We start from the raw sequence: 22,866 nt of genomic DNA on the forward strand, positions 1-22,866 counted from the left end.
GCTAAGACAAAATCTATAAAACCGTCAAAAACGATTTGAAAGAGAAGTATCGAAATGATCGAAGAGAAATGAAAGAGTATGATGAACTACCACATGCTATCAGAGTAAAAAAAATGGTCGAAATCCGAAACAAATCTACAATCTTCAATCGAAAAGTTAGCATTAAGGCTAATTAATAAACTATAACATAGTCATAACCTATAGAAATAACAAGAACCATACAAAAAAATAATGCATAAACATAATCATAAAATGTTCTATATTTCAGTACAAAATTCTATCCTAAAGAAGCTACCACTGGCATGCCTGGTGCATGATAAAACAAAAATCTATCGCAGACTTGTCTTCCCTCTCAGAGGCAGCCGAGTTTGGCTGTTCTTGGTAGACTTGAACCACGACTGGAAAGCAAGACTATACTGGAGCAGCAAGTCAGAATTTCATCAAAACCATCAACCGAGGGGAGGAGCGAGGAAAATGATCCGACGGCGGGTGATCCTGACTTTACCTAGTCTTACGAGAGCACGCAACTGGCCAGTCTAATCTCAATAGAAAGCACCTAACCCTAAGCGCTGTGTGAAGGGAGTGAGTGATATGTACACCGGCCAGCGTTACTCAAGTAAGCCTGAACTCCAGTTAACTAAAGTTCACACCTTATATGTGTAGATCCTGTGTCTTCATTGACGTCCAGAGAAGCGAACTCGGTGACGAAAATTCATTTGAAAAGCTAACCTGATACTGGCCAATTGACCCTCCTGGTCGAGATGACCAGTCAAAAACACTAATAATCCGCCATACCCCACCTAGTTTTAAGATAGTGGTAGCTTCTTGTCAAACAAATAATCCCTGGGACCAGCCTTACATCTGGTCCCCTCTTACGGCTAGCCTAATAACTTTCTAGATCGACAAAAAAAGCATTGCAGAATATATTTCGACTTGCAGCAATTGAACCAAATTTTACGTTCAAGAAGTGTATATATTTTTTTCATGAATGTCTGCAAATCAAAACCCTAGCCTAGTGAGTTCAATACAGAACAACTGAGTTCCTTTTTGATTAGGAACTGCCTCTCTCCACCTCTTTCCATCTAATTGCAATGCAACAATAAGAAGAAGAAGATCAAGAACAAGGTCGAGCCAGCCAAAACGAAACACAAGAGAAGAAATTAAATTTTCTTTCAACTTGTTCATGATCTTCCACCATCAACTCAGTCTTACGATACGCAGTAGTCTTCTTCTTGCTTCTAGTACTTTATATAACCACTTCCAATAATGATTAATAATCTGGAAAATGTAAAAAAGTGTCAGTATTTGGTAGAAAAATACTTTTCTTTGCATAACTGTAAGAAAGAATATTGACAAACAAGAGCATTGAAAAGTCTCATCGACAACTTTCGTCAAGATGAAAAGCGCGCCAAAATGATAATGTCAGAAATTTGTTTAAAATTTGGGAAATCTTTACAAAACTTCAAATAAAAGTTAAAAATTGTAAGTCTAGTAACTCAAAATGAATGATTTTATCGAAAGAACAATAGAGAGTCCGACTATTCAAACGAGAATACAAGTCACAGTCCTGACTAAAAAAGCGCGCGAAACCAAAACGCCTATTTTCGAACGAAAAAAGTATCAAAAACCAGATTAAATAAACTTTAAAAGTTCAAAAGTTACAAATATCAGATTAAAAGTTTACGCAAAATAAAATATAACTCATGAAAATTGAAGAAAAATTTGTATAAAGCAAGAGAATATATGGTCTTTTGGCCTCGTGGTCGCTTTGCACTTATTCAGTGCGTTTGATAACTTGAATGAAAATTTTCTTCTAAAAGCAAAAATTGTGAAAACTCTGCTGAAAAACATTTTAAAAACGACAGGAATTGCTAAACTCGGCAAGTTTTTTTGTTACGAAGTAAAGAAAGTTTCCAAATAATTTGTATTTCCCGCTTCCAAGTAATTATCAGCTGAGTACAGTGCGTTCGACTATGAATGAAAACTTTCTTCTAAAAGCAAAAATTGTGACAATTCTGCAGCTGAAAAACATTGAAAAACCAGGAATTCGCTCAACTCGGCAAGTGTTGGCTTTGTTAAAAGTAAAGAACGTTTCCAAATAATTTGTATTTCCCGCTTCACAGTATTTATCAGCTGTTATCAACTAGTGTTTCTTTGAAAGATAGAAAGCGTTTTACATCCGAAAAAGCAAGAAAAATAACGTTTATATCTTGTGGCTAGGAATATCCTGCGTAAAACTACACATTTGAAAGGCCAAAATTGGAAAAATTAAAAAGAAAAAGGTTAACTTTAAGATAATTTTTGCAGCAACAGAGTGGTACATACCTGACTTTCTACACGTCAACTTGATTATGAAGTCAAGCCCCACACACCCGAAAACTAATACTGCATTCCACATGAATCAACCGTCAATCAAACAATTCCAGCCAATGAGGTAAGACTTCGTTGAAAATAATATGCGTTGTGATTGGCTAATACCACTCCACGTGCGTATGCAACGTGTACAAACCAGTAGAATCAGTCTAATTTTCGCGCTTTTTATAGCTGTCATTCAAAACGTGCAGTCCAATGGAATTTTATTATCGAAACGCCTTTCTCTTTATTATTGGTTAATATTTTTGCACGACCATTTCACGTATGTGATAAAAAGCTCCAATAGCAAGCAATCTTTATTTTTCACTCTTTTTTGTCTGTTAAGGTGGCTGCCTACTTTTGAACGTTCGATTTGAGCCCACGATGTGCGCGCGCTCAAAAACCGCTGAAAAATCTACAAGATTTTATTGAAGAACCATACGCGTTTTGAGCTTCAACAGGGCAAAACCCTCAAATTTTGCACGGGACTCTATATTTTTTGATAGCTCATTCGAAAAAACTCCTAAAAATCAAGGTTATGTCAAGATTTTAGGAAAAGTTTAAATCAGGAACACGTGAAAAAATAGATTTTTGTAGGGATTTTTATTCGACTTTATGAGATTTTTTAAGAGCACCGAAACTACAAAATATGACAAATCAATGTATCTCTCTGTCTTTTTGTCGAAAATATCCATGTATTATTGTAGAAGGATTGACTAGCCTTCATTTATGCAATCATATAGTCTGCAAATAACTATTATCTTATTCATCTTAATTTTTTTCTAATCACTTCTAGTGGCGCAATTTTTACTCCAAAAGCTCGTGCGTAGGCTTCCATTAAATGCTGATTATCTCGAAAACGAGCTCGGGACACCCTATTTTTCTTTCCAGATTTGGAATCAGCATTAAATTTCAATTCGGGAAATCGAAGTTTTAAGAAAAGCTTAAATCAATTTCCAAAAGTAGGCAGTCACCTTAATCAAAACATTTCATCCAATGCGATAATTCAAAACAGATATTTGAATTAGTTCATTTTTTTGAGTTAATCAATTAAGACGTTCAATTCAGGCTTTGTTTGCAATGGCTTTCTTCATTTAAAGGGATTAATGTATTCATTGTAATTTAAAAAATACCATTTAAAAAATTCTAACTGAATTCAATGCAAAATATACCTCTTTCTCTAATTTTTGCTATGTAAAGCAGTGTTAATTTTATGTCATTAAACAGTATATGCATTTTGTCATTCCCTTCCTACGTCCCCTTCCCTTCCAAAAACACGACATCATAGAACTGTGGTAACTATAACATAAGAAATATCAACGAAAGGATGATACAGTTACACGTACTGACGGCTAAAGTGGTGAAATGGGGGCTGGGATTCGCATTTTTTGGGGCTGGGAAAATGGAATTTTATGCACTGGGAATGGGATTCACAAACAAATAAAAAGCAAAAAATGGGAATGGGATTGAGATTTGAACAAAACATAGGCTGGAACTTTGAGATTAGGTCAAATTGGTGGTTGGGAAATGGGATTAGGACACCCCCTCCCCTTGTGGACCCTTACCATGTGAGGGATATTACCGGCACACAACTTTGCACAACGACGCACAAACGCCGGCTGTAAATAGGAACTGAGATATCGAGATGTGGGCTTCCTGAGCTATTTAGCGGCAAATAAGAACATGGGGCCTGGTAACAAGTATTACCACAGGGAGACCGCGTTATAAAAAAATAAGAGTTCAAATTGTTTTTGCTTTATAGTACCTTATATTTAACATTATACTCTGAGATATTAAGGTATAGGACTTGTATTTTACTTTTAGAAAAATAATAGGAAAAAAAAAAAAAAAAAAAAAAGTATTTACGTGTCATTAGTCGTGTCATTACACTAATCTAGTTTGGGCTCCCTGTCGATCGCCAAGTCACTGAATGAACTTTGAACAGTAGTTTTGAATGCTTTGAATCACGTTTTATTAGTTCAATAGTTGGGATAAAGTCTTTCATAAAATGTGGAAAGCAAGAATTTGGACCTTAAAGACTGGTCTAAGCAGAGGTAAGTCTTGTTTGTGCTTCGAATCGTAGATTTTTTACGTTTTACCGGGTTTTACTATCAATATGTTATGCAACTCCTCGACATTGATCAAACAGCGATTCAAAGTTTAAGATGCCGAGTTTTTTCATCTACAACGGAACAGTTCCCAAAGATTACTACACACTATACTGTAGTTCCTCGAGAGAAAGATTCAAGATGGAAAGGTAGGAAAACTGCTTATCGTTTTACTACATGTATATGGTACGTTAATTTTTATTATTAGTTTGTTTGATGATGTGGTGCGGTGTTTTCTTAAAACCATGTGGTAAAAAATTGAAAAAATAATCATTGAATGGCTTATAATAACACATACATGCTCATTATTTGAACACAGATGTAGATATGGAGAGATTTGGAGACGAAGCTGATGTTGTTATTGTTGGTGGTGGACCTGCAGGACTGTCTGCTGCCATTAGAATCAAGCAGTTGGCTAATGAAAATGGAAAAGATATAAGAGTGTGTTTAGTAGAAAAAGCATCAGAAATAGGTGATTACATATAACAACTGAAATAATCTTGTAGATTAATTATTTGTTAAATACCTGTATACAGATTATCAACACCACCATCATCGTCATCATTGCCACCAATGATACAAGGCTTAAAATAACATTGGACATCGGACAATGTCTGGCCAGAACTGACCAGTCATGACCAGCAACCGATCGGCTGTTATTTTAAGTCCTGTGATAATCATTAATTTTTTCATTATACACCTTCCCACAGTTTTCCATGTACCTTTACATACTCCAATGATTTACTTGATTGACAGTTAATCAATCCTGATTCTCTCATACGTAGGAATGAAAACAGTGTTAAAAAATACCATATTTATGCAATATTTTCTTTATTTAAGGTGGTCATACATTATCTGGAGCTTGTCTGGAGCCTCACGCACTTAATGAACTAATACCTGACTGGAAAGAGAAGGGGGTAAAATGAGACTTAAAATCTTTTGTACTCTTGTGCAATAAACATCAAATGAGTGTATCAGGGTTCGTGCTACTCCTTAAACTCCTTGAAAACTCCTTGAATTTAATTCATGTTTTCAAGGGCACTTGAAAAACTCTTGAATTTTATGATTTTAGCAAAACTCCTTGAAAACTCCTTGAATTTTGCTTCGGTCATTGCTTGCATGGTTCTGAAATAGATCTAGTCAGAAAGATTGAAAAATCTGAAAGTCATAGGCATAGTTAGCTGAACATAGTCCTTGAATTTTAAGTGGTTACCTCAGCACGAACCCTGGTGTATATATACAGACCTCATGCATGACAATACCATAATTTTTTTTACCATAATTTTTCATAGGCTCCACTTCATACCCCTGTGACAGGGGACAAATTTTTGATTTTAACAGAAAAAGGAAGCATTCCAATACCTATTTTTAAAGGTAAGTAATGCTAAAATACTTCGATTTTAGTAACACTAAATCATACACATTTGATAAAAGAATACCAACCTTTGAGAAGAATTAATGAACAGTACTATGCACACTGTATTTGTAAGCACTTGTAGTATTATGCCAATCTCATCAAATACTATGAGTGAATACCGGTGGTATTCATCAAGAGCAAAGATGGTATTTCCTATTTTAACATATTTTCAAAAAAACTTGATTGTAACACATGTTTATGAATTGGCTAATAGTTTTGAGTATCATTGAAACTGTTCAATTAGTTGATTGCACAGTGTGATTTATTAATATCTAATAGATGTTTATTCATTACGTTCAGGTCTTCCTATGTACAATCATGGGAATTACATTGTAAGGCTGGGTAACTTTGTTCGATGGCTTGGAGAACAGGCTGAAGAGCTCGGAGTAGAAATATACCCTGGATATGCTGCAAGTGAAGTGAGTTTTTCAGATGTTTTTTAAACATCAACAGAAAATTAGAAAATGGTTTTTAAGGGGGCAGGGTGAAGGGCCAAAAAAAACTAGGGGAGGGAGGGTCATTAAATTTTTACACAGCCAGAAAGGAATGGTCATCGTCTGTATTTTCATCTATAATCTAAAGTTCTGTCACTGAAGAAGACTGAAAGAATAATGAGGAGGGTCACAAAATTTGTTTTTTTGAAGAGAGGCAGGTTTTTTTGTGATAATTAGAGAAAAAATCTTGTGGAAAAAAAGAATAATTGCCACCAATTTTAGATTTGAACTCCTTTTCCAACAACTCAAATAGGTTTTATACCATGAAGATGGAAGCGTTAAAGGTATTGCTACCAATGATGTTGGTATTCATAAAGATGGTTCTCCAAAGGTAGGTTTATTTATCATTTTCTATCGCATAACAACTTCTGTACACCCTAGTTAACAGTATTTAGCATTGAAGTGTGTTGTAAAGTGTGATTGTCTAGATGAGTGTAGTCTTAAGAAAGACTGGTGGTGACTGTCATTTTGACAACATAAGCAGAAGTCATCTTCAGAGTTCAGTGAGAAAACGAAAGAGTATTGAGTTTGATAATTAAAAATAAATAATACTATATTTTAGACAGTTATTGATGGTTGTATTCTAGGACACATTTGAAAGGGGAATGGAACTACATGCCAAGGTGACTCTATTTGCCGAGGGATGTCATGGGCATTTGGCTAAAGGACTGTACAAGAAATTCAACTTGAGAGAAAACTGTGATCCTCAGACATATGCTATTGGAATAAAAGAGGTGAGAAATAAAAGTATTTAAAATAGTGCAACAAAGATCTTGGTTATGCTATTATGATTTACTTTTTTTAATATTTTTTTTTCCAGTTGTGGGAAATCAGCCCTGAGAAGCACCAGCCTGGTTTGGTTGAACACACTGTTGGTTGGCCATTGGTATGTTTACCTATAATCATAAGTATACATAGAGGTTATTTACCAGCCAGGAGGTCCAGATAGGGAAAAAGTGCTCAAGGTCTTGAATATTTGGACTAAGGCTAATACAGTAGGCCAAGGGCACAGTTTTTTTCCTATCCAGACAAACCTTAGGATGGTAAATAACTCATATTTTTCTAATAACTTTTTATCTTGTTTGGCAAGTTTTTTGTTGTTGTTTGGCAATCTGTTACAGTATCTCAGGATACTGGACTGCAGTCAGTGATACAGTAGCTAGAAAATGCACATCCACTTGTGCAGCCAATTAGGACATACATTTTTAGGGTACAGGACTACAAGAAAAAAAAATGAATTGTCAGTCTGTTGGTCAGTTAGTCAGTTGTTTGTCAGTCGGTTGGTCAGTAAGTGATTCTAAATATTAAGTTAGTTATCATCACCACCAGCACCATCATCATCACCATCCTCATTTTTATTTTTGTGCATCCTTGCTTCAAATTCCCACTAGGCTGATGTCATTTGAATTTTTTTCTTCAGGATCGTAAGACATATGGAGGTTCATTTATTTATCACCTTGACAGAGAAAAGGAGGGTGCTCCTCTTGTTTCAGTTGGTTTTGTTTTGGGGCTGGATTACAGTAATCCTTACTTGAGTCCATTCAAAGAGTTCCAGGTAATCAATTGTTTATGGTGTTAACAGACCCTTTTAGCTTTCCCATTTATGACCATGTGTCATTCTCTTGAGAATATGATTCTTTGTTTAAGTTGTAACCATATCCTTGTGTTTTTTCTGAAATAATACTCTAGAGAATGACACATGGTACCCTGAAATGGGGAAAAATACACCTAAGCTGAAAAGGGAACATTTTGAAAGAAGTGAAATAAGGTTCAAAGATTGAGGTGAAATTTCAAAATATTCTTTTTTTCAGCGCTACAAGACTCATCCAGCAGTAAGGCCAACATTTGAAGGAGGTAACAGAATAGCATATGGAGCCAGAGCACTGAATGAGGGAGGCTTCCAGGTAATTAACTACTGTCGTAAAACTTTATTAAATATCTGTCATTAATCCTGCTTTCTGATTGGTTGGGTGTGTGTTCTTTATTTCAACACACATCATGCATCCAGCTTGTACTGTCTTGGTTGTGTAATACAGTAGATCACTTCCGAGATATGCTTTGCTTGTCATGCATGAAGCCTTGTTTCGATGTGAAGCTTTGTGCATAATTTTATGACAGAATTGAATAACAATAATAACTATTTGTTGTGAAATGTGATTGTCTGGGTGAGTGTAGTCTTGAGAAAGACTGTTGTTGGTGGTGTCTGATGTTTCGACAACCTGAGTGGAAGTCATGTCATAGACATTTAGGGAACTTTAAAAAAATCTGAGCCTCAGATGGGAGTCGAACCCACAACCCTCTGTATGCTAATCTGATGCTCTAACCACCAAACTACTGGTGACTCTATAGTGAGCATGGCTTATCTGTGGGTTTGTGATAAGAGAAAAAAATAGATTTAATTTAGGACATACTACCTCATACTAAAACCTTTGTGCATGAAGCATATCTTGGAGTGGACAATCATGAAAATCATGTCCTATATTTCTCTCCATGCAGTGTATTCCGAAGCTAGCATTTCCTGGTGGTGCTTTGATTGGATGCAGTCCAGGATTCATGAATGTACCAAAGATCAAAGGAACACATAATGCAATGAAAAGTGCAATGGTGGCAGCTGAAAGTGTGTATGAGACTCTGACTGATGAGAACCGCAAATCAGACACACAAGGCAAGTAGAATTTGCTCCTTCAAATTTTAATGAACCCTGAAGCAACCTCTGGGCTTATACGTAAAAGGCAGGGCATGGCCAACTCACAGATTAATCCCTGAAACAACCTTTGGGCTGATCAAAGTCAGAGCACAGTCAACTCACAGATCAAACCCTCAAACAACTTCTGGGCTGATCTAAGTCAGGGAATGGCTAACCACAGATCGAAGCCTGAAACAACCTCTGGGCTGATCAAAGTCAGGGAATGGCTAATTCACTGAAAAACTGGTGAACCCAGATAAGAACCCTTGAATTAAGGGGAAAACATGTGACACCGAGTCCTGGATTTGAACCTGAACCCCCTTGAGGTCAGAGGTGAAAGCACTTGCACGGCTGTCCCTATAGAGCCTCATCAGTTTTATGACTCAAATTTTTATCATTTTGTTATCATTATTTTATTTTGTTTTTTACTTTATTTACTATCTTTTCACTTCGAACATATCATTCCAACATATCAATATGGCTAATGATGAGAAAGTTCAAATAAACGATATGTTTGGTGATGGTTCATAATAATAATTTATTTGGCTAACAGACTTTATTTGAATTAACTTTAATGTACAGGTCTTTACTTGGAGTCGTATGAGCCAAACTTGAAAAACAGTTGGGTTTGGAAAGAACTGAAGAGCGTACGAAACATCCGCCCATCATTCCACACACCACTTGGTCTGTATGGGACGTTAGCCTATTCCGCAGTCTTTTATGTCCTGTTGAGAGGTAAAGAACCATGGACATTCCGTACCCCTAAACCAGACGCATCCTGCCTGACCCCAGCTAAAGATAACAAACCAATAGAATACCCCAAACCAGACGGCGTAGTCTCCTTTGACCTCTTGTCATCAGTGGCTCTTAGCGGTACAAATCATGACGGGGATCAACCCCCTCACCTTACCCTTAAGGATGACACTGTACCTGTTAAACAAAACCTTGCCATCTATGACGGACCTGAGCAGAGGTTCTGTCCTGCAGGGGTGTATGAGTATGTTCCCCTGGAGAGCGGCGAGGGGATGAGACTACAGATAAATGCACAAAATTGTGTGCACTGCAAGACTTGTGATATCAAGGATCCTAGCCAGAACATCAACTGGGTCATTCCTGAGGGGGGAGGGGGACCGGCCTATAATGGCATGTGATGCTTGAATTTTAATTTATGAATCGGTGTTAATAGTGATATCTGATGTCACCTTTATGGATTGTAGCCCTTTTATTCGTTAAGTCTTTTTTCTCGTAATTAAATCGTATCTCAGGATATAGCTATGTAGTCTCCTATGGAGCCGCTATAGTTTTGTCACGCAACGTAGGGGAGTGAACTATTAGTGACGACACTAATAGCCCCTGCGTAGGAGACGAACAGCTATAATAATATAAAAGAAAGAGGTCATTCGAGAACGTTTTAGACTTTTAAGGCTTCCTTGGCTAAATTTGGATACACTCTTTAATGTGCTTAATTGCAAGTCTGACACAGGAAACCCAACTTAAGGTAAAAGTATTTAAAAAACAGGAAAAAAGAAAAGACAAAACTTGAATTAGACAGAGATAGTCTGCCCAATTGCTGCAAGTGAAAATCACTTCGAAATATCTTCATTTATTTTTTGTTGGATTGTAGCATTTATCTCGACCAATAGGATGCATATTGCTTTGTGTTTTCTAGAAACGAGAAAAAAGCTTTAACCAAAATATCACCCCTACGAATATGACCCGAGTTCTTTGTCATGTTATAATAATAATATCAATCTTTTGCTTGCAATCATAATTATTGTAATTATTGTACATCCTTTACAAAAATGTAATTCTAACTTGTCGTTCATCAGTTCTTAAAGAAAATTATGTGAATATTTAAGGTTTTTATTTTGAAAGTATTATATACACTGGAGTATAAGATAAATTTTAACTAATAAAATTATTAAAGTACACAAGGCTTGGTTTATTTACAATGTGGTAGATGACGCTTGTTAGAGTAAGGATTGGACGCACGTGACAACAGGGGCATATCTAGGGGGAATCCTAGGGTGCCTGTGATTCCCCCTTTCTAGCTTGGAACTCAGTTGTTTCTAGCAAAAGGTGGGTTTTCTACATTTAGTGATGCTGTGTGTGAGCCTTTAAGGATTTCTTCGTTCTACTGTTCCCTGACAGGCTCAGTTGTTTTCCAGCTCAGAAACAATAATGATTTCATTGTTTATTTTTGTTTAGTCTTTTCGTCCAGTCGTAAGGTTTCCACCAATCGGCAAACTGTAAGACCTTCTTCTTGTGTTGCTCGAAGTTTTCTTTGTGTGGTTTGAGCCATGCTCTCGGTTCCAGGTCCAACATTCCACCAATAATTTCCTACGGGAAAAAGTAAATGAAATAATAAATGAATGAATGGACGAAAGTTAGATTAGCAGGCTACATTGAGAATCGTTAAGATACATGTTTTTCTTGTATTCTTCCACGTGGAAAGGAAAAAACCATACTGAAACCACCTAGTATATAGTAAATATGCGTGCCGTGCCGTGACGCAACCGTGTCCGAGCATTCTTATTGGCTGAGCATTGATTGCGCTTGCTGTGAACTGTGATTGGCTTCAAGGATGTCGTCCATCTGTACCGTGACCGTGACAGTACAACGTCTGATCATTTTTTGGCTAAGCATAGATTGCGCACGCTTTGATTGGTGTCAATCCGTACTGTGACCGTCCCGTTGTGATCTGCTGTTTCATATTGACATTCATACGAATTCTGCTTTATGACTGTACGTCATCCTTAGATGTAACGCAAGGCACACATCCTAGTGAATGCTCTCATCTATTAATCCACATTTTATATGCGCCTTATGACATTTGAATTTGGTTTGACGAGGGTGGTGGTAGGATTGGCTTAGTGAGACACTCAAAGTTCCTTTAATCCTTACCTTTCCAAAGTAATGCGGGAAAGCATGTTCGTCTTCGATGACATGAGCGTATCCTCCATCTAAACCAAACTCGACACTAAAATATGGCAAACCCTTTGGTATCGATCCTCGTAAGCCTTTCTCTTTTGTGTCTACCAGCTTTTTGTTTTGCGCCCATTCAGATTCAGACTCGAGAATTGCTTTCTGAAATAACATAAGGGAGAGTTCAAATGAGAGTAATAATTTTGCGCTTAAGACTAATGTCAAACGTCGAACTTCACATGAGCCATACGCATTGGAAACAATGGATATAGCCATTCTGAGGCTGAAAAAAAAGACTGCGTCGAGTTGACAATGAAGTGCATGGTGGGGCTGTTAGGGGGCGAAATAGACGCCATCTTGACAATATGTCCCCTAAAACAGACCCACAATGCAATGCAATGTCAACTCGACCCAGTTTTTTCCTCAATCTCGGAAGGGCTAATAATAATAACGGGGTTCTTATGTAGTGCATTTCACATGGTCTCAATGCGCTTCACAATCATGACCAGTGGAGGACTTTACAGGCTGCGTATTTAATAAGGTGGTCTTCTAATAGGTTCGTATCTCTGATCACTTTACGTCATCGCTACCATGTTGGAACCATGTCTGTGTTATTTGACTTTCTCTGGGATGCACGCAGGTTTATTAAATATTAATATTTTAAACAGTTTAATAGTAATATTTATAATATATGAATCACCTACTTTGAAATACATGGGAGCCATTTCTCCCTCTTCCTTGGGTAGGGGAACACACTCGATTATCATGTGGTTTTGCCTGGCAATGTTTCGACACGTCTCTAGGAACACCACATCTTTGTCCTGTTCATACAAACACGCAAATACATTATTCATGTCAAAAGAGGCCAATAGTCCCCTTCACAGTTTCCCTGCGCCATCTTGAAAGGTTGCCGTGCCTTTGCATCGAAGCGAGACGAACGGTGAGCTTGCAATGATAGAAACCTTTTTAAACACCTTTGACAATTATTCGCATGTCTCTATCATTGCAAGGTCACCGTTCGTCTCGCTTCGATGCAAAGGCACGGCTACCTTTCAAGATGGCACAGGGAACTGTGAAAGGGACTATTGTCCCAGAGTAAAAATACACAGGAAGCCCAATAGTCTTCCACCCATCTTTGAAAGATGCGAATATTATATGGTGTATACAATAACAATAAGAAAATATTTATTCAAAACAAAATAAACAATCTCTATCTACAAACTAGTATTACCATGTCAAGAAATAATCTTGTCAGCCCTTTTTTGAATACCTGTAAGTAACAAGAAATAAAGATTCCGAATTGATGAAAAAAACTGAGTCTAGTTGGCATTGCAGTGCATTGTGGGACTGTTTTAGGGGGCAAATTTCCAAGATGGCGTCTACTTCGTCCCCTAAAACAGTTCCACAATGCATTGCAATGCCAACTGGACCCATTTATTTCCTCAACCTCGGAATGGTTAATTCTATTCATACTGAATATGTGGACCTTTTCATAGCAAGACATACACGAGATTTTTCACCTAGCCTGCGAGCTAAGTCCCTCTCGATTGGTCAAGATAGATTGGTTACGAGTCAAAAGTCCCTTTGACTCGTAACCAATCTTCCTCGACCAATCGACACGGACAGACAGACGGACAGTGACCAAGGGAAAAAGAGGGACTTAGCTCGCAGTCTACTTTTCACCTCAAGCTATTAATATCTTACTTTGATTTCGTCTACCACATTCTCATCAAGGTATGTCGATGCGACTTGGTGTTGCATTGGGACAATCAAACAGTGTCCTTCGGTAAGTGATGTATGTAATGGCAGTGCCAAGTACACCTGAAATGGTATGAAAAGACAATTAAATCTTAAGGGGGTGGGGGATGGGGGAAGAAGGAGCGCAAGTCAGGCTTTTGGAAGAGCATCTTCAATTGACATTTTTGATACTATACTCCAGTGGCGGATCCAGGAGGGGTGCAGGGGGTGCTCACCCCTCCCTGGTTCGACTTTGTGCTCCTATACTTCGAAGATAACCAATACAAAATAATACAGTTGATAGATAGATAATTTGTAACACCGTATGGTATGTAAAAATGAAACTGACGTTTCGGACGTTAGTCCTTCATCGGAGTGAAAAATAATGTTTTGCACCCCTCCCTGGGTTAACTTTGTGCGCAGCACCCCTCCCTGAACAAATTCCTGGATCCGCCCCTGTACTCTTCGTTCAAAATTATCCTGTATGCGAAGCCAACATGAAAATACAAAAGGATGGTAAAAATTCCATTGAGAAAAACCTTAATTTCTTGCTAAATTTATCTTTTAATTTCCAATTAGGTCTACAGGTATGATAAACTATTGAGAGGCATTAAACGCGACCACATAAGAGTTAGGAAGGCATGTTCCTTATTCATCGATTACCTGAATACCGATTGCAATAATAAGATGTTTGGCCAAATCTGGGTTCTCGAAACAAAATCTACATTTCGATAGCTGTTCCGATAGGCGTTGATGTTCTGAGAAAGGGAAAATAAGAACAACTTTGACATAAAATACTGATAAAAGAAATTAACAGAAATGTCTTTTCACAAGGACATAAAAACAAAACAAAAAACACACACACACAAAACAAGGAAATAAGGGCGAAGTTCTTAGCTGTCCCTTAGCTATTGCACCCTAGCCCCTACCCATCCCCTACCAACCCCCTCCCTACCCTCCCCCGGCCCATCACCTACGTCCATTCTTTCACGCACCTCGAATAGCTCTCATTCGATCTCTTTCTTCTTCTTTTGCCTTGGATAGTTTATTTGCGGCTCCAGTAACAAAGTGGTCATCAAGAGTGAAGTCATCGGAATCAGTTTTTGTTGCTCCCTGGAAAACGATCAGACCGCGTGTATTTGTAAATATCTTTACACATTAAAGTATTACTTTGAATATGATGCACCTTAAGGTTTGCTACTTAAAGTGAGTAGATCTTGAATGACTGTGACAAGGCACGGCAACAGAGGTTTTGCACCATCACGTGCCATAATCCAGCTTGGACTGCCTGTGGCTTGGAAATTGAATTCTTTCTCATGTAAAACATTTGTATTGTTCCTGCCACCTAACATAGCTACCGTCACGTGATGGTGCAAATCCTCAACTCCTGGTATTTTCATGACCTGCAGCGAACCGTGACCACTGCTCCTGTACAACGGTATACGTATGAGTGAGAAGAGATACAACAAAACCGTATGTTTCCCACTTATAAGAAAACCATTCTTATGGGAAGCCATTTCAATGTTACGGCAATTCGTACAATGTGCGTACTGAAACTCAGTACCGTATGCTTCCCATTTATACGAAAAAAGCTCTAATCAGAATTCTTCGACTCGCAAGTATACCGTTCAGTCACAGGACGGTACGTCTTGTTAAGCGTAACTCGGTCTATGAGTTATACTGGTTTTTCGTACCTTGGATGCTAATCTTGAGAACATAGAGTCATAATCCTCGGCTGTGTTCATCTTTTCTCTTCGAACCATCTCTTTCAGGTCATATCGATCGTCATCTGCAAAGTATCGCTCACGCTGTCCAGATTCATCGTGTGTAGCAGCCTTTACAAAAGGAGTGAATTTAACTAAAAGTACTCCCCCAAACAGTCTATAATCCATAACCAACCATTCCTCATCCTTCATCATCGTTGTCATTGCCATCATCATCGCCATCATCATCCATCATGTATCGTCGTCGTCATCATCGTTATCATTATTGTCATCATCATCCTCTTTCATCATCGTCACCATCATCATTATCCTCATCATTGTCATTATCAACCATCATCATCATCATTCTCGACGTCGTCGTCGTCATCATCATCATTTTCTACGTCGTCGTCATCATCATACTGAGTCACCATCGATCATCCATCGATCATCCATCATCATCACCACTATCGTATTTACCAGAACCATCACCATCATCTAGCATCACCATCATCTATCATCCATCACCATCATCATCACAAGCCGAAATACATTATCAATTAATATGTGATAACATCTTGCATACAAACTCCCCATCACCTTTATTTTCACCTTTTCTTTTTTCCTCCTTCGTTGATGTGATTCTGGACTTTCTGATATATTCACAGGTCTTGTATTCCCAAACTTATCAGTTCTCGTCAATACTACCACCTCCTCTTCTCTCCTCTCCTTGTCCATTGAGCCAGACGCTTCTTGTGCTTCTTTGTCTTTTCTCATTTGCTCCAGGGTTGCCTTCAGTTCTGATGCCAAGTCCTGTAAAAGAACACAAAAGTTTACATCGTATTAAGATACATTATTTGGATGTTTTTCTCCATGGTTCCCCAGTGATCAGTACCCCATCCCTCCACATAACCTAGCATGCTTAATCCCAATTCGATCTGTGAGTTAGCCATTCCCTGACCTTGATAAGCCCAGAGGTTGTTTCAGGGATTAATCTGTGTTATCCGTGCCCTGACTTTGATAAGCCTAGAGGTTGTTTCAGGGATTAATCTGTGTTAGCTGTGCCATGACTTTGATCAGCCCAGAGGTTGTTTCAGGGTTTAATCTATGTTAGCCGTGCCCTGACTTAGATCAGCCCAGAGGTTGTTTCAGGTCTGTGTTAGCCTTGCCCTGACTTTGATCAGCCCAGAGCTGGGTATCTCATCATGCAGGATTTCTTTTACAAACCTCGTTTCCCATTAACTCGGCCCGTAGTATCTTCGCTCCCATACTGTTCAAATCTGCCTCCGTAACTCTCTTCTTAGGAACAGCAGGTTCTGTCATCACTTCCCGCTCAACACCTTCACTTTCATCTTCTTTTATGCACTGATTCTTAGGATTTTTAGTTTTCTCTGAAACTTCATCGACTTCAGACTCCGACGACTCCGAGCTGGAGGTCTCTTCATCTTTTTCTTTTTTCTCTTTTCTTTTCTTTAACGCTTGTTCAATACGATTGGTTTTGGTACTCATTTCGTCCGACGGATTCTTCTTCTTCCATCCTCCATATTTGCTTCCTCTTTCTGTCCCTGTCTTGCTGTTTGGATCCCATTTCATTGAGGAGCCACCAGTGGAAGAACTCGATACCCCTTCGCCTGGCTTCTTGAATTTGAGTGACGATAGTGAATCTGAACTGAAAAGATAGTGAAATAAAAACATTGGTAATATCTGGTAAAGGCCAAACAAGAGCCAAGCCAATCATGAGTGTGTTCTCTCTCCATAACTCTCACACCTAAAGAGAGGTGTTTTCCTGAGTGTGCGAAGAACCCATGGTTTCTCTCTAACAAATCAAAATGGGAGAAACACATAACAACAATACTGAAAAATAGGAATCCATTTGAGTTTATATTGGGAAGCCATTTAGATGTCACCATAGCGTTTGTTTTCAAAACTGAATGAAAATTTGTTAATACGAAAAACGAATTTCAGATGGATAAGGTTTTAAGAATTTCAAGTTTAGCAAACCTACCGTCCACTCGTAGTGTCTGCCCGTCTAAACATATTTGTGTCAGTCCTACTTGGCCTTTTATCCCCGCCGGGCCTGGAGTAGCTGTTGCTAATCTTGTCATGTCCACCTCTAGATATATTTTCTGAATCTCTGTTATTGTCTCTTCGGTCTTCAACCCTTCTTTCTGTCCGTCGATTTTGAATTTCACTCCTGTCTCTGTCATTGACTTCATGTCGTTGCCTGTCATAATCACGATGTCTATCTCTGTCTCCTTTATCATCTCTTCTCCTATCTCGATCTGTGTCTTCTCTTTCATTGTGCCTGCTTCGTGACCGTTCCTTGTCTCCTCTTCTGTCTCTCTCCCAATTTCTTTGGTTTCTCCCGCGTTCTTCAGAAGACCTAGTACAGAAAAAAAAATACTATCATTATCGCTGAAGTGCGACCTAGCCGACAAGTATTTCGACGGTTGTCACTCAATATATTGTTTCATTTCAGTTCTTTATAATTGAAGGCCATCGAAATGCTAGTCGACAAACAAAGACATCAAGCTTTGTCAGCTGCACTTCAACGATAATAGTAGTAATGTACATAAAAACAAAAACACGACACATAAACAATAACTACATCAAATAGTTTGGATGCTATTTTACAGTTACCTGCTTTCCGCCTTAGAGATCATTGTCTTTAAATGTTCAAGAGACTGCACAAGAAAAGAATGATCGAGTAATTAGTTAATGAAGAGGCAAAAGATTATTACTGGGGTACCTTTGATATCACAGTCCAAAAATGGAGGAAAATTAGTCGTAAAAATCTGTTACGATCCACAAAGTCACCTATAGACACATGATGTATACAGTCCTTTGAAAACCCTTGGCCGCTGACCGCCTTCACAGGACTCCAACCAGTGCCACGGTCCAAAACATTTTTTTTTAAATTGCATTTTTTGCAAAATTTCGGAATAGAATCGGTAGTTATTTATAATAAAATAAAAATCATAGGATAAAAACTGCAAATTCAGCGTAAAAAAACCGTCTACGTTCCGTACGATCCAGCAAAACGAGGTCCATTCCATTCCATCTATGTACGGTTCCGGATTTTCCAAAATTAAAAAACACTCAAAATTCGGCCATTTAGAAGAGGAAAACAAGTTTTAGAAGTTGGGCATGTTTATGCTTCACATTAAGATTATCCATGGCCTTTCAAAAGGTGAAAATTCAAAACTTGCCAAAATCCAGACTGGAACTGGAATTGGAGTTCCAGATTGAGTTTTTATCAGTATTTTTGGAAGCTCAACCAACTAAATACTCCATGCACGTTGAAACCAGGTCCTCCACCCCCTTTCAGGTATCCCAGTCAACACTGCCTACAGGGTCTTGTTATATTACTTTTATGGATATCCATATGTTCGAAATAACTTTATTGGTTATCATATTAGGGACTGTTCATTTTTTACTGGCAGCGGGAAGGGGTGAAATTTTGTAAATATTTTGAGTAAAAAAATATGACCCCCCCCCCCCCCGCCTCAATTTTTTTGTGGCCCCCTATTAAAACAGGATAAGTTTGTAAATAAATTTTCTATTTTGCTAATTATTTTTTGGGTGCCCCCCCTTAAATGTCATATTTTTTACATGGCCCCCCTAAATCCCACCAGCCTCCCGTGCTCGTGAAAAATGAATGAATGAATTGTCGCTTAGGATTTTTTTAAATCCCCAACCAGCCTCATATCTGTCTGGAGGCATAACACTAATGTACTAATGAATCACTCATGATTGTAAGCTGCACGGCTGCTACTAGTGCCTTAATATGCAGCCTGTAAAATCCTCCACTGGTCATTAATGTAAAGCGCATTGAGACGTTGTATAAATGCGCTATACAAGAACCTCCCAATATCATTATTATTATTATTCTCTCATTCTGTAGACATCACCAGTTCGTTGGTAAACACAGCATCTGCTATGGAGTTGATGAGCATTCATGACTTGTACAAGTCTAGCAAGATTTGGTACATACCCCCCAGCGATCAGCAACTATATCCTCTAATGGGCACCCTTCTTGTTCTGCTTGTTCAATGGATCTTTGCAAAGATTTTTTTAGCCACTTCACATCATAGACAATTGAAGTATCTAAATAACAACAGTGGATATATTGTAAATGCACCATATCATCATCATCATCATCATAATCATGTAACATATCATCGTCATCATATCATTGTCATCAATTTTCCTTCAGTGTCTCTATACTAACCAGAGGGTTTTTTAGTCGACTCTGATTCCTCAGTTGGCAAGCCCACTCCTCCATCCTTCCAATATGGATTCAGCTCCCTAGCATGTTGTCCAGCCTGAAAATATTTGGAGGAGTTACAATGAGTGATAAGCATCCAATCTCATTTAAAGAAGCTAAACATATACAAATACAAATTCATCAGTGCTTAGTTGTGAACACCACATTTCACTCTCTTTAAACAAATTTAATTATTATTTTTATTATGATGATGACGACAATAACAATAACAATGATAATAATCATAAATAGTGTAATACACCACAAACCTTTTTGGGGGGGGGTTACTCTTGCCTGTTTAGGGTAGGGATGTGCCGCTGAGCCCTCTGAACCCTGACCCTTTTCCAGAGTAAAAATCGCTGAAATTCATACCCTGTTCCAGAGCAAGATCGCTGAAAACCCTGTTCTAGAGAGGAGAGGGCGTGATTTCATATACCCTGTTCCAGAGTAGAATCGCTGAAAACCATACCCTGTTTGGCGGCATGTACCTGTATAGCGAATATAGTGGAGTACCCCCCTCCCCCAGGAAAACTTTACCATATCTATGGCTGATAGCTTTTTCTCTTCTTCTTGTTCCTCCGTTTCATCCACTTCTTTCCTGGTCAGTGTTCTTGTACTTCCAGAAAAACAAGGAAACATCATCCAGCTATCGCGCTAGGAATTTAAAGAAACAAAAATAAGACTCATTTCCTTGGGCATCAAAGAATTGGGAAATCATGATGCTACCTAACCTGAGCTGAAGACTCTTTCTTTTCATCGGTGACATTCTTGGTGTCATCTTTAATGCTTTCGTCACCCTTTTCAACCCATTCATCAGACGAGTCCTATAAGACACCATAACCTCAAGTTATAATAATAACCCACTTCCTATGTAGATATCTACATTTCTGTATGCAAGGCTGTTTTATCGATTATATGGTCTACAGTACTTAGCAAATCAAGGTCTCTTTTCTATGGCCTGTACTCTTATCAGACATGGAATGGCATCAGCATATGATCCAAACTCAAGGGAAACCACAAGTGCAGCGAAAGTGGGACTGAAGTAGTTTTGACACAAATAGCGTTACAGGCACAATGACTTAGGGTAAAAGCAAAGGCAGAGTCTTTAGAAAAGAATCCCTCAAGAAGGAAAGGGGTTATGGCAGGTTTGGTAATCTTCTATATCTGTTCCTGCAATGACTCTTGTGAAAGGTCACCTGTCTTCCCAATCCAATGTCATTTGGATCATATAAACTAATTCTGCAATATTATTATAGCACATCCAACACATTTTTTTAATTTTGACTTCATTTTTAATCAAACACTATAAAGAAAGAACAATATTATTTGTTGTGGACATAACAAATAGTAGAAATATTATTAACAGTACTTACTGAATCTGAACTTGCCTCTTTTTCTTTCTTCAATTTCTAAAAAATGGAAAAAAGAAAAAATGAATAAATTAAAAAATTAAAAACTTTTTTACAACAATGGCAGCTTTCCCCCCTGGTTGTTTTCGCCAAAAAGGTGCCAAGTTCAACACTCAAATGGATACCTTGTTTCTTCGATGAGATTTGTCAGAAAGTTGACATGACTCTTTTGTGATTAAATCAATTCAGATGATGATAAAAATAGTGTAAATTAAAGAAATAGTGTGATTAATGCAATCAGATTGCAGGATTTGCCAGTGATTACAAAATGGACATAATTTCCTCTCTGAATCCATTAATAGCCTTTTTCACAGTAATACCTTTGAAAAATGAAACTTTGACACTGCTCCCTTAAAAATCCTTTACCTTTTTCTGTTTCTTGTCTTTTTTGTCCTTGCTCTTTTTTTCCTTTTTCCTTTTCTTTTTCTTTTGAAACAAAGTAGCAATCAATGAATTACAGTAGTTTAAGTATCTGATGTTACCAAATATTCTCTCTCTCTTGGTAAAAAAATACTAGCCAGGTTCTTGAAAACTGCAGTAGCTAAGCGGCAGAGTATCAAATCAAACATCAGTCAAGTCGAAAGATATTTCAAACATTGATCGACAGGGGGAGGGGAAGGGAGATTGTCCCATATTTTACAATAACATTTCCCCATTTGCCCCATTTCTATAAATAATGAGCAGTTGCCTTCAGTAAGCTGTCTACTACTTTATATACTTTGGGATTGATACACCATTAACTACATTATCTGAAAAAGCTTTCGCAATTAGTATTCTAGTCATAGTAATAGCTGACATGTCTGTTGACTATACACAGCATTGCTCATTAGCTTCTCTTGTTAGATCAACCAAGATGGTGGCTGTTTCATTGTTATTTATATCTCAAGGGGTTTTGAGTCATGTGGTTGCACCCCAAGAATATATTATTATTATTATATTATATAAAAAATGTACTCATATAAATGTACACACTGCATTAGGCATCCATCATAAGGTATGCATAAACTGAATCGAAATATGGCAATCAATTTAAATTACTGTTGTTCTGCACTTGACCAGCGACTGACTAGCCTCTCATACTGTACATGTGAAAAATGCTTTTATGTTTCTACTTGAACACGAGGCTAGTCAGTCGCTAGTTGGTGCAAAACAATAGTTATTCCAATTGGCTTCCATATTTCGATTCGGTGTATAAGGAAATAAAATATTTAGATAAGATGTAAGCTTACCTTAGGATGGTCGTTACTAACTCTTTCACTCAGACTCGGTAACATCCATGTATCTTCTCCAGTTTCTTTTCTTTTTGCGCGACGGCGTTCTTCCCTTTCGTAATCTGCTTTTGCCTAGAAATTATGTACAATCGATAAATACATTTGAAAACCGACGAGGAAAAAAATACTTCTGTGGTATTTTCTGACGTTCCATCGACGCAGTTCCTCTTCAGTTTTATAACCTCTTATTGTAAAAATACATGTTATCCAACAAAAAAGTTATGAAGAGAATGAACTAAGCAAGCCATACCTTATCCAATATTTTCTCCCTTGCCTTGCGTTTTTCTTCTTTTTTGGCGTTTAGTTCACTTGTTGATACAAACTTGACGACTTGATCCGCCATCTTGGATTGTACTTCTAAATGGAAAATCCGCTGACACCTTTCACTTCTTTCCACAGGGAGCCCAAAAAGTTCGGTTCTTGTCTCATTTTTCATATAGTTTATGGTTAATAAATGAATGCTTTGTTCTAAGGTTTTTGGAAAAAACATTTTTTTA

The 22,866-nt window shown here is 37.9% G+C and overlaps 2 protein-coding genes across 3 annotated transcripts; one reads left to right on the forward strand and one right to left on the reverse strand.

Moving 5' to 3' along the window:
- Nucleotides 1-4,269: 4,269 nt before the first annotated feature.
- Nucleotides 4,270-10,892, forward strand: LOC116286884 (electron transfer flavoprotein-ubiquinone oxidoreductase, mitochondrial). Its single transcript, XM_031693473.2, has 13 exons — nt 4,270-4,406; nt 4,502-4,609; nt 4,780-4,932; nt 5,301-5,377; nt 5,753-5,834; nt 6,178-6,296; nt 6,625-6,702; nt 6,959-7,105; nt 7,192-7,257; nt 7,792-7,926; nt 8,183-8,275; nt 8,868-9,036; nt 9,640-10,892. The coding sequence occupies exons 1-13, from the start codon at nt 4,361-4,363 to the stop codon at nt 10,206-10,208; spliced, it is 1,842 nt and encodes a 613-aa protein (XP_031549333.2). The 5' UTR covers nt 4,270-4,360; the 3' UTR covers nt 10,209-10,892.
- Nucleotides 10,893-10,899: 7 nt separating this feature from the next.
- Nucleotides 10,900-22,715, reverse strand: LOC116286882 (pre-mRNA splicing factor cwf19l2). 2 transcript variants are annotated; one of them, XM_031693470.2, is made up of 20 exons: nt 22,620-22,715; nt 22,328-22,441; nt 21,465-21,524; nt 21,063-21,098; nt 20,421-20,513; nt 20,227-20,343; nt 19,654-19,747; nt 19,417-19,529; nt 18,063-18,106; nt 17,428-17,805; nt 16,650-17,091; nt 16,035-16,235; nt 15,414-15,554; nt 14,715-14,832; nt 14,383-14,477; nt 13,687-13,803; nt 13,214-13,252; nt 12,687-12,803; nt 11,962-12,144; nt 10,900-11,397 (listed from the first exon to the last, which is right to left on the reverse strand). In XM_031693470.2, the coding sequence occupies exons 1-20, from the start codon at nt 22,710-22,712 to the stop codon at nt 11,245-11,247; spliced, it is 2,748 nt and encodes a 915-aa protein (XP_031549330.2). In that variant the 5' UTR covers nt 22,713-22,715; the 3' UTR covers nt 10,900-11,244. The 2 variants fall into 2 exon arrangements, with proteins under 2 accessions (XP_031549330.2, XP_088894609.1); XM_089038483.1 differs by having other exon boundaries at nt 16,023-16,235.
- Between the last annotated feature and the right edge of the window lie 151 nt (nt 22,716-22,866).

Source organism: Actinia tenebrosa, unplaced genomic scaffold (assembly GCF_029948245.1).
Source record: "Actinia tenebrosa isolate PJP-AT-01 unplaced genomic scaffold, QUT_ActTen_1.0 PGA_scaffold0__85_contigs__length_37466705, whole genome shotgun sequence".
Classification (NCBI taxonomy): domain Eukaryota; kingdom Metazoa; phylum Cnidaria; class Anthozoa; order Actiniaria; family Actiniidae; genus Actinia; species Actinia tenebrosa.

What these genes read in the sequence shown, in the direction of transcription:
- LOC116286884 (XM_031693473.2), top strand. Translation starts at nt 4,361, where the DNA reads ATGTGGAAAGCAAGAATTTGGACCTTAAAGACTGGTCTAAGCAGAG. An exon ending in AGAAAAAGCATCAGAAATAG is followed by an intron (nt 4,933 to 5,300) that starts GTGATTACATAT and finishes TCTTTATTTAAG; the next exon opens with GTGGTCATACATTATCTGGA. An exon ending in TCCAATACCTATTTTTAAAG is followed by an intron (nt 5,835 to 6,177) that starts GTAAGTAATGCT and finishes CATTACGTTCAG; the next exon opens with GTCTTCCTATGTACAATCAT.
- LOC116286882 (XM_089038483.1), bottom strand. Translation starts at nt 22,712, where the DNA reads ATGGCGGATCAAGTCGTCAAGTTTGTATCAACAAGTGAACTAAACGCC. An exon ending in GCAGACACTACGAGTGGACG is followed by an intron (nt 17,092 to 17,427) that starts GTAGGTTTGCTA and finishes CTATCTTTTCAG; the next exon opens with TTCAGATTCACTATCGTCAC. An exon ending in TCCCGCATTACTTTGGAAAG is followed by an intron (nt 11,398 to 11,961) that starts GTAAGGATTAAA and finishes TTTTTCCCGTAG; the next exon opens with GAAATTATTGGTGGAATGTT.